The 11,087-nt window shown below is 51.7% G+C and overlaps 1 protein-coding gene across 2 annotated transcripts; it reads left to right on the plus strand.

Moving 5' to 3' along the window:
- Positions 1 to 2,956: 2,956 nt before the first annotated feature.
- Mrpl4 (mitochondrial ribosomal protein L4) lies at positions 2,957 to 8,395 on the plus strand. Of its 2 annotated transcripts, XM_052753754.1 has the most exons (9): positions 2,961 to 3,123; positions 3,210 to 3,276; positions 3,379 to 3,529; positions 5,278 to 5,329; positions 6,228 to 6,345; positions 7,031 to 7,137; positions 7,222 to 7,331; positions 7,417 to 7,493; positions 8,059 to 8,395. In XM_052753754.1, exons 1-9 carry the CDS (start codon positions 3,067 to 3,069, stop codon positions 8,202 to 8,204), a joined length of 885 nt encoding a protein of 294 aa, XP_052609714.1. In that variant the 5' UTR covers positions 2,961 to 3,066; the 3' UTR covers positions 8,205 to 8,395. The 2 variants fall into 2 exon arrangements, with proteins under 2 accessions (XP_052609708.1, XP_052609714.1); XM_052753748.1 differs by having other exon boundaries at positions 2,957 to 3,123; positions 3,210 to 3,529.
- The last annotated feature ends 2,692 nt before the right edge of the window (positions 8,396 to 11,087 follow it).

An 11,087-nucleotide genomic window follows, 5' to 3' on the forward strand; every position in this document is an offset into this window, starting at 1 on the left:
TGCCCCAAACCCAAATAAATAAATGTTCATAATAAAAACAGACTCCCAAAACACTGGGTTCCGGGGCCAGTGAGAAGGTTCAGCGGACAAAGGAGCTTGCTGCCAAGTCTGACAGGCTGAGTTCGATCCCTAGAACCTACATGGTAGAAGGAGAGGACTAACAACCCAAAGTTGTGCCCTGACCTCCACATGTGCTGCTTGGCATACGCGTGCATGCTTGCACATACACACACACAAAACACCCTGGCTAGAACAAATCATTCTTCTCTTTGCAATGCCAGGGCTAGAGCCAAGGACTTCATGCACACTAGTCCACCACTGCTTAATAGTCGATTAGGAAATTTAATAGCATATCCTAGAAATGTCCATAAAATGTATCAATCAGGCTGGGGCTGCATAGGGTACCTGCCTAACAAGCAGGAGGCCCTAGAGTCCAGCCTCAGCACCACATGCACAGGGCATAGTAGCACAAGACAGCCATCCCAGCACAGGGGAGGTGGAGACAGGAAGGTCAGTTCACAGCAATTCTCAGCTAGCCTGGGCTACATGAGACCAGTCTCAAAATAAATAAGCTAATAATAGGTGCAGAAAGAACAACAACGCTCCACATATCAGCCCAATTGTTAAATTCTCCAGAGTCTGCCCCATCAGTGTGTCGTGGCTCCTGTTGGTTTTTTGTTTGCTTGATTTGTTTTGGTTTTTGTTTTTAGTTTGGTTGTGTGTACGGTTGGGTTTGGGAGTTTTGTTTTGTGTTGTTTGAGACAGAATCTCGCTGTGAAGCCCTGACTGGCCTGGAACTCGCCATGTAGACCAAGGTGGCCTGAACTCACTGAGATCCACCTGCCTCTGCCTTGGTCTTTTCTTGTCTCTTTGATCACAAGGCTCTGCAGTGTTAGCATCACTAATGCTGGTTATCGAGTTTTCATCCAGTGCTAGGGATCCCACCCTTTGTATCCCTCATTTCACTAAAGTCTATTTCCCCATTATCCAGGGGATGAAAAGGTGGTTCAGTGTCTAAGTTCTGTCCAGACCTCACAGTGGACTGCCCTGAGCCATGTGTGAGCTCTCAGCGCCCTCTGAAGGTCAAGTGTGGAACAGAAACGATACTATAACTTTGATCATTTAGATTATTTTTTTTGGTGAGGACCTTAGTGAGGTGATCCAGAACTGTTCATCCCATGACTTTTTTTTTCCCTGTCCTGGGAGAGTCCTGGAAGGTGTGAGAGGGGGCAGGACCCTGGATTAGATGTGTGTGTGTGTGTGTGTGTGTGTGGGTGGGTGTGTGTGTGTGTGTGTGGGTGTGTGGGTGTGTGGGTGGTGGTGGTGGGGGGGATTACACAGAATTGACGGGAGGGATTCTAGAGGGTTATAGCCAGGCCTGGAGAATCTAAGTAGGCCTAAGAAATACTGAAAGCAGGCTGGAGGGATGGCTCAGTGGTTAAGAGCACTGGCTGCTCTTTCAGAGGACCTGGGTTTAATTCCCAGCACCCACATGGCAGTGATGTCCATGTCATAGCTCCAGTTCCAGGGGATCTGATACCCTCTCTTCTAGCCTTCAAGGGCAACAACCAAACAAATGGCACACTGATCTACGAGCCAAAGCCCCCCCCCACACACACAAAATAAAGACTAATTTTAAAAAAAAGAAAGAAAAGAAACACTGAAAGTTTCTGCCTGGAGTCTTCAGGTTTGGAAAGAGGAGACTGTGGAGGTGGAGGCAAGAGAATCGGAAGCTCAAGGTTATCCTAGACTACATCGAGGCCAGCCTGAGCTGCATCAGACCCTGTCACACACCAAAAGGGGGGGAAAACATATAAAATAGGCTATTCTGAGCATGTGAACACAGTGGTGTGTGCCACCGGCAATCCAGCACTCCAGAAACCAAGAGAGGTAGACTCTCAACCCAAGGAAAGCCTGAGCTACATAGAGATGCCTTGGTTTTGTTTGTTTGTTTGTTTGTTTTTTAAGAAATCTCAGCAGGTTAGGTGGCTGCTGCCAAACCAAGGGACCTGAGTTTGATCAACAAGGCGGAAGGTAAAGCTCCAACTCCCTAGTTATCCTGACCTACACACTCATACACAAAATAAATTTAAAACATTAAAATACTCATATATTGAAAAAGCAAAGAACAGAAGCCAGATGTCGTGGCACACACCCCTTCCTCCTCCTCCTCCTCCTCCTCCTCCTCCTCCTCCTCCTCCTCCTCCTCCTCCTCCTTTTTTTCTTCATTTCCAGACAGGATCTCACTCTGACTGTCCTGGAATTCACTATATAGACCAGGCTGGCCTCGAACTCACAGAGATCTGCCTGCCTCTTCCTGTCGAGTGCTAGGATTAAAGGCGTGCACCCATTACCCCTAGTCTGGCACACATCTTTAATCTCAGTATTTAGGAAGCAAAATCAGGTGGATCTCTGTGAGTTCGAGGTCACCCTGAGCTAAATAGTGAGTTCCAAGCTAGTCAGGAGTGAGACCCTGACTCTAAAAGACAAACATCAATTCATATCAATAACGGCAAAAGGGGGTAAGTTAGACACAGAAAAGTTGTAGTCAAAATAAGGACCGTGGCAGGAGAGGCTTATCCAAAGTCAACCAAAAGATTAACACTGGGGAAAAAAAATGCCTGGCGGTGGCCAGGCAGAGCCAGGCGGATCTCTGTGAGTTCGAGGCCAGCCTGGTCTACAGAGCGAGTTCCAGGACAGGCGCAAAACTACACAGTGAAACCCTGTCTCGAAAAACCAAAAAAACAAAAAATAAGAATGAAGGCGTATTGCTCAGGTACCACCCAGCTATGGGCGTGTCGGCTCCCCTTCCACCTATCCTTGAGGTTCATTGGCTGAAGCAGAAGCGCGTCTCTGGGGCCGAGCAACCTCATTGGTTAACTTCCGGCGCCGCGCTCTTAAGGGGCGGGGCTTCCTGCTGTCAAGGGCTCCCGGGGGCCCCAGCAAAGCTGCGGGTTCTGGAGCTGAGGGCCGCGGAGTCGCCATTCCTGACGTGGTCCGACGTCATCAACGCTCGCCGCGAGCGTCCAGAGGGCCTGAGCTCTCGGCTGTGCGGTTTGACCCGAGATGCTGCGGTTGTTCCGGGCCGCTTCGCAGGCCTGGCGTCGACCCTCTGGCTCCCGGGTAGGCACCAAGCTGAGGTCAGGGTCGGAGGTCAAAGGTTGAGAACTCTCAGGGAGCACCTCTAACCAAGCGCCCATCGTTTCCAGGTCCTCAACTCGCTAGCGGAGGACGCGACACGGCCAGCCGAGAGCTCGGAGCCGGGGGATAGCGTGGGTGAGGCGGCCGCGATCACATCTTGGCACAGAGCTGGGCAGGGTGCACCGAAAGTGTTGGGTTTTGTTCCTGACCCGTGTTCACTCATTCCCCGACCCCCAGGCCTCCTAGATCCCGTGTTGCGCAAGTGCGAGCTTCGGATCCCGGCGCCCCGGCGCCCGGTGCAGGCCTGGGTCGAGTCGCTGCGAGGCTTCGAGCCGGAGCGCGTTGGCCTGGCAGAGCTGCACCCTGATGTGTTTGCCACGGCGCCCCGGTGAGTGCACGCTGCACTGGGAGGACTTGGCCGCGGCTTCTCCGCGTGACCAAAGGGGTGATCGGTTTCCCTGCCGCGGGGCGGGAGGACCAAGGACTCAGCCCTACAGCCCCCCTGAGCTGTTACATCCTGCCTTACTCTCTTGTGCTGGGTCCCTCTTACCCGTCCTCAGGAAGTTGGGTGATGACTAAGTAGATTAATGTAGCACACAGGAAATTCTCTAGAAACGTTGATTATTAGAGCAGTAGATGTGCACAGTTGGAGGGCTTGCCTAGCATGCACGAGGCGGCCCCCCGGTTCCCTTCCACTGTTGCAGACGACGGTCATAAGAACCCACACCTCTAATCCCAGCACCGTGAAAGTAGAGATAGGATAGAGAAATCAACGGTCAAGGCTGCAAAATGAGTTCCAGGCCAGCCTGAGCTATATGACATCATACGTAAAAATAAAAATACATGAATTAACATTTTCAAAAATGACTGGTAAGAAGGCCAGACTTAGTTGTGCCGTGGTGGTGCATGCCTTTAATCTCAGCACTCAGGAGGCAGAGGCAGGCGGATTTCTGTGACTTTGAGGCCAGCCTGGTCTGCAGAGTGAGTTCCAGGACAGCGAGGGCTACACAGAGAAACCCCGTTTTGAAAAAGCAAAAAGAGAGAAAGAGGGAGATTTTTATTTTATCGTAAAGTGTTTTTCTGAATGTGTATGTGCACCACATGTGTGCAGTGCTCTCAGAAGCCCAGAAAGGAAGGGGTCAGGACTGGAGTTAAACCAGCAGTGAGCTCGGGAGGCAGAGCCAGGCGGTCGGGAGGCAGAGCCAAGAGGATCTCTGTGAGTTCGAGGCCAGCCTGGGCTACCAAGTGAGTTCCAGGAAAGGCGCAAAGCTACACAGAGAAACCCTGTCAAAAAACAAAAACAAAAAAAAAACCAGCTGTGAGCTGTTGTGGGTGCTGGGAATTGAACCTGGGCCCTCTACAAGAGCAGCAAGTAGCCGGGTGGTGGCGGCGCAGGCCTTTAATCCCAGCACTCAGGAGGCAGAGCCAGGAGGATCTCTGTGAGTTTGAGGCCAGCCTGGTCTACAAAGCGAGTTCCGGGAAAGGCGCAAAGAGCGGCAAGTACTCTTAACCACTGAGCCATCTTTCCAGCCTCCCTCCCCTCACATGCACACACCTCTTTGGTACTTTGAGCTTTGAACCTGCTGGAACCAGCCAAGACCAGAGCATTTCAGTGAGAGAGCAGGTACAAAGGTTCTGATGTTTGACTCCACTCTTTGGGTTTTAGAGGCAGAGTCTTACTATGAAGCACCTTTAATTTTCCATCCTCTTTTTTTTGTTTTTTGGTTTTTTTGTTTTTTTTTTTTGGTTTTTCAAGACAGGGTTTCTCTGTGTGGCTTTGTGCCTTTCCTGGAACTCACTTGGTAGCCCAGGCTGGCCTCGAACTCACAGAGATCCGCCTGGCTCTGCCTCCCGAGTGCTGGGATTAAAGGTGTGCGCCACCACCGCCCGGCTTAATTTTCCATCCTCTTGCCGTAACTCTTGAATACCAGGAGGTCAAGGCATAGCCACCAAGCCTGGCTGGACTCCGTGGCACATAGACTGGCTGAAGTTGAGGTGGTGTCAGCTGTGATCAGGGAAGGGTGGAGGACATAGGGTCCTGAACATCCAAAGGAAGAGCCAGTGTTCCTTTACTGGGGTGCAGGTGTGGGAGTTTCAGTTGGGGTGTCCCTCTTAGGTCTCCCTTCCTTTTTCCAGGCTGGACATTCTGCACCAGGTTGCCACCTGGCAGAAGAACTTCAAGAGAATCGTGAGTGTCCTGAGTAGCATGGCAGAGCTCCCCCCTGGGCTCCAAGGCCTGTGAGAGTGCTCTCTGGAAACAGCCCGGCTCAGGCCTTGTCTGCCGGTACCATTCAGAGGCAGGTCGCTTCTCAGATCATACCTCGGCACCCATCACTGTGGGTACTATGCTAGGGCATCTGCAGCTCAGCAGACCCCTGCCCCTGAGGACTCACAGTCTAGTGGGAGAGGTGAACAAGGATCAGTAGTTAGACAGGCACACACCTTCTCTCCAGAGAGAGGTACTTAGTGCTGTGTACTGGGTAATGAGCCCGGAGCCTCAAAGGTTGGGCAGTTGCTCTGTTAACAGGCACCACGCTCTCGCTTGGGAATTTCTACTACTAAGCCACATCACCAGCCAGGTGCTCTCCTGCTGAGCCATGCTCCAGACATACAGGGACATTGAACTCACTCTACTTATAGCCTGACTTAACTAGCTGACAGGGCATGCAGCTAGAGTGGACATTAATGGGGACAGCATGTGTGACTAGTCTGTGGAAAAGACCACACAGAGCCTAGTATTACCCTGTAGTCAGAGCAGAGGGTTTTGTGCCAACAACATTCAGGAGTCAACAAGGACCCAGGTGTGATGGCCCATGCCTTTAACTGCAGCACTCCACAGGCTGAGGAGGGGACATTGAAAGTTGAGAGTCAGCCTGGGCTGTAGACGGAGGCCTTGGTCTCAGTCCAGCAGGCTAGTGCTCAGAATGACCGGTGCTCCTGTGAGCTGGGCAGCACGGCCCTACCTCACAAGGGAGAGGCTCCGTCCCTTTCCTCCCCCGTTCCCTCCCTAGGTGCCCCACATTGTCCCCTGGACAGCCCTTACTGCCATTGTCTGAGCCCCACCCCACTCTCTTTGTACTCAACAGAGCTACGCTAAGACCAAGACCAGGGCTGAGGTGAGTGGTGGTGGCCGCAAGCCCTGGCGACAGAAAGGCAGTGGCCGTGCCCGGCATGGCAGCATCCGTTCCCCCCTATGGCGGGGAGGTGAGTGGAGCCCGAGTCCCAGAGACCCTTTCCTCAGGTACCCACAGCTGCCACGATAAGACACACCTGAGTCCCCAGGTTAGTAGCCCACTGGGACAGTGGCGCTGGAACCCAGGCATGCTGAGCAGTGAGGGACAGAGATCTGGGAACCCTGTACCATCAAGCCTATTCATGCAGTGCTGGGGTGTGGACCCAAGGTTCTGTGCATGCTAGGCAAGCACTCTCCAATGGAGCCACAGCCCTGGCCTCCCCTTCTCTTTTGATAGCTTGGTTGTTAATTTTTTTCTTTTGAGACCGGGTCTTGCTGTGCGTCCTAAGCCGGCCTTGAACTCTTTCCACTTCAGTTTCTTTTTTTTTTTGGAGCTGAGGATCGAACCCAGGGCCTTGTGCTTGCTAGGCAAGCACTCTACCACTGAGCTAAATCCCCAACCCCTCTACTTCAGTTTCTTATACCAGAGTTGGATGACTACCTTCATGCATGTTTACAGGCCATCTCCTCCCCACCTCCTGTCCAGTCTCTTTCCCACTCTTCCCATGGTTCCTAGTGAGATCTTCTGCCCCCCACCCCAGCTCCTCCAGCTACTGTTCATCGCCCGCTCCACCACTTTGTCTCAGGCATCAGGCTGATTTCTGACCTCCCAGCCTAGCAGTGCCCAGCACCTGTCACACACCATTGTCCCTGCAGGAGGCGTAGCCCATGGTCCCCGGGGCCCTACAAGTTACTACTACATGTTGCCCATGAAAGTGCGGGCACTGGGCCTCAAGGTGGCCTTGACCGTCAAGCTGATGCAGGTATGGTACAGAACAGCTGGGAGGGAGAACGGCTGGCACCTGGGGGTCCTAGTGCAGAGCTCAAAATCCTGTTTTTCCCCGCAGGATGACCTCCACATCGTGGATTCCCTGGAGCTGCCCACTGCAGACCCTCAGTACCTGACAGAGCTGGCCCAGTACCGCCACTGGGGGAGTTCCGTGCTCCTTGTAGACTTGTGAGGGCACAGGGCAAGGTGGGGAAGGGGGGCCAAGTCTCCTGTGTCCTGCCAGGCTCACTCTCTCAGCCTCCATCTGTTCCAGGGCACATGAGGAGATGCCCAAGAACGTTGTGGCGGCCACCTCTGGGCTCAAGAGCTTCAACCTGATCCCTGCAGTGGGTGAGTGATGGGCCAGCTCTCACCCCAGTAGCACAGATCCCACTGTTATTCTTGGGCAGTTCAAACCCTGTACCTGTCACACCATGCCTGGATGATGTGTCTAAGAGTTCACCATTTAGTTATGGTGCTGGGGTGGAAGCCAGGGTCCAGGGCCTCCTGTGCTAGGTGTGTGTGCTGTCCAGAGCCATCCTCCAGCCTCCAGCTGCCCCAGGGGTGCCTTCTGAAAGAAGCGCTCTGTTAAAGCACATCTGCTAGTCTCTTCCACATAGAGCCTGCAGAGGGCAACCATGAGCACCTGAGCTCTCCTTTCCCCCTCCTGCTGATTCTGGTCTCCCAGTGATACAGTGTGTTTACCCACTTCCTGGGTCCTCCTCATTGGAATGTGGTGTGGGGGTCACAGTCAAATACTGGGCAGATGTGAAGGCAGGTAGTTCCTCAGCCGCTGGTGTGAGATCTGAAGACTAGCAGTATACGCCAGAGGAGGGCAAGGGCTCGGCTTCAGATAAGATGGACTTGGGGCTGAACTAGAGGGCAGCCACACCCTGACCATGCCCTCACATTCCAGGCCTGAATGTGTACAGCATGCTCAAACACCAGACTCTGGTCCTCACCCTGCCTTCCGTCGCCTTCCTGGAGGACAAGCTACTCTGGCAGGATTCAAGATACACTCCACTCTACCCCTTCCGCTTGCCCTACAATGACTTCCCCTAACTCTGCCCTGGTCACCTAGAGGCCCACTCCACTTGGGGGCCAAGTCAGCACACCAGCAATCCTGCAAAAAAGCTGTTCCCTGGAAGCTGCTGAGTCTTGGTGCCAGGAGGGGTAACTGCACAGAGCCAAGAAGAGTGCCTCCCTGGGGATCTCTTTTGTCACATTAAAAATAAACCCTGTTTTTCACAATACTTGGAAATGGAGGTGGTCACTGTGTGTGTTCTATCAACTCTTAGGGTGTTCATCCTAGGTACCTTTCCTCCGGGGCTCACAACCTGCTTTGATGGCAGCCTTGGGGCTGCCAATACAAATTGCCAGGAGGAACTTCTTCCTGCTGAGGCAGATGCTGGAGTGTGCGTAGGTGCCAAGCTAGCAGCCTGCATTCACCCCTAGGAGGGTCTGCCACCTGTGTGCCACACAGGCTGCTTCTGACACCTTCAGGCACAGAATCAGACTAGCCAATGTCTCGTGCTCTTATGATAAAACAAATGAATCTGTTTAAAGACACCATGACGGTATTCTCAGTATTTGCTTTTTATTGTTTTTGTTTTTCCAAGACTGGGTTTCTCCGTGTAGACCTGGCTGTCTTAGAATTCTCTCTCTGTAGACCAGGCTGACCTTGAACTCACAGAGATCCCCTCCTGCCTCTTCCTCTGCCTCCCAAGTGCTGGGATTAAAGGTGTGAGCCACCACCTGGTTATAGTCTCAGTTTAAAAAAAACTGGACTGGGGCTGGAGAGATGGCTCAGAGGTTAAGAGCACTGGCTGTTCTTCCAGAGGTCCTGAGTTCAATTCCCAGCAACCACATGGTGGCTCACAACCATCTGTAATGAGATCTGGTGCCCTCTTTTGGCCTGCGAGCATGTATGTAGGCAGAACACTGTATACATAATAAATAAATAAAACTGGACTGGAGAGATGGCTTGGCAGTGAAGACTACTCTCCAAGAAGACCAGAGTTGGAGTCCCAGCACCCACACGGCAGCTCATAACCATCTTCAACACCAGTTCCAGAAGAGCCACACGACCTCATTCGGCCTCTGCTGGCACCAGGGCAAACATGGCATGTAGACAAGAGTACATAAAATAAGTTAAGAAAAATTAAAAGGGTGAGGCAGTGGCACACCTTTAATCCCAGCACTCGGAGGCAGAGCCTAGTGGATCTCTGAGTTCAAGGCCAGCCTGGGCCACAGAATGAGTTCCAGGAAAGGCGCCAAAGCTACACAGAGAAACCCTGTCTTGAAAAAAAAAAAAAAATTGGCTTAAAAAATTTTTTGTTCCTATGGTATTGGAGATAGAACCCAAGGTCTTGTGTCTAGATGGGCACTCTAACCCTGAGCTGCACCCCAGCCCCTCACAGGGTTTCTAGGGAGGGCCTGTATCTCCCAAGTACAAAGACTTCAGGCACAAGCAACTGTGTCTGGTTTGTTTGTTTTGTTTTGTTTTATTTATTATTTTTATCAAAGAGAACATTGGTTTATAAAGGGAAGGTGAGGGCTGGAGAGGTGGCTCAGCTGTTAAGAGCACTGGCTGTTCTTCCAGAGGACCTAGGTTCAATTCCCAGCACCCACATGGCAGCTCACAACTGTCTAACTCCAGTTACAGGGGATCAGATGCCCACACACACAGACATGCAGGCAAAACATCAATGTACATAAAAATAAATAAGGAAAAATGAGGAGCCCCCAGAGAGTGGGCGGGGCTCCACAGACAGAACACTCAGCACTGTCTCTTTAAACTAGGAGCAACGTTGACTAGAACTTCTTTCTGTTGGTATGTACAGCCAGACAGCCTTGGACACACTGTGTGGCTGCCAGCCCTCTTCTGCCTGAAGATAACCCTGGGGTGTGTTGACATTGTAACTAGAAAAGCAAAAGCCACAAAAGCCTGTGTGGTGCACTGCTCTAGTGCAGCACTTGGGAGGCTGAGGCTGGAGGACTGCAATTTTAAGCATAGCCTGGGCTACATAGGCCAGGCAGGAATGGTGTGGTTCCAGCACTGAGGCAGAAGCAGGGGTGAAGGTTGGAAAAGTCACCCTTAGCTTGAGGCCAGCCTGGGCTACCACAGACCCTATTTCAAAAACACTAAAGAAGAGTGTTCTGTCTTGCACTCCTCACCCTTGGGGGTTCTTTCTCATTATTCCTTAATAAATGTATGTTTCCTCTGCTCAGAAAAACAAAACAAAACAGGTCTTTAATCCCAGCACTCAGGAGGCAGAGGTAGGCAGATCTTTGAGTTGAAGGTCAACCTGATCTACAAGTGAGTTCCCAGTCATCCAGGCTACAACACACAAAAATCAGCCAGGCAATGGTGGTGCATGCCTTTCATCCCAGCACCTGGGAAGCAGAGACAGCCTGGTCTACAAATCAAGTTCCAGGACAACCAGGGCTGTTACACAGAGGAACCCTGTTTCAAACAACAACCCCCCCACCCACCCACACAAAAAGAATCTCACTGAATAACCACTGGAATAAGTTATAGGTGTGCTGATGTTTGCCCAGGGTGTGCTGGCCACTGCTACATGTCTCTGTTCCTCTTGTGCAGCTAAAAGCACTGATGTGGAGGGTTACATTCTAGGGGACAGCCGTACCTAGACACACCTGCAGTTCCACCAACATCAGAACTTTTTTTTTTAATTAATTTTTTTTAATGCTGAATGCTGTTTATTAAAGGAGGGAGGAGGTCTTAAATACAGGCTTACAGCACAATGGGAGAACCCTGGAGGGCAGAAGTTCGCTACCGATGTTTTATAATCTTGCATCTAAGCTGTTAACGTCCTTTATGCCTGATACACAGACAAGAAACTTCCCTTAAGCATTCAGGAGAGTGAAATCCGGGAGGGAATTAGCATAGGGAGGATATCAAGGTCAAGGTCAGCAAGCAAG

The sequence above is a fragment of the Peromyscus californicus genome, unplaced genomic scaffold (genome assembly GCF_007827085.1).
Source record: "Peromyscus californicus insignis strain IS unplaced genomic scaffold, ASM782708v3 Scaffold_11__1_contigs__length_118956290, whole genome shotgun sequence".
In the NCBI taxonomy this organism is placed as follows: domain Eukaryota; kingdom Metazoa; phylum Chordata; class Mammalia; order Rodentia; family Cricetidae; genus Peromyscus; species Peromyscus californicus.

Bases quoted from the DNA above. Each gene is read 5' to 3' on its own strand.
- Mrpl4 (XM_052753748.1), top strand. From the start codon at position 3,067: ATGCTGCGGTTGTTCCGGGCCGCTTCGCAGGCCTGGCGTCGACCCTCT. The intron at 5,330-6,227 runs GTGAGTGTCCTG...TGTACTCAACAG, and splicing joins AGAAGAACTTCAAGAGAATC to AGCTACGCTAAGACCAAGAC. The intron at 7,332-7,416 runs GTGAGGGCACAG...CATCTGTTCCAG, and splicing joins TCCGTGCTCCTTGTAGACTT to GGCACATGAGGAGATGCCCA.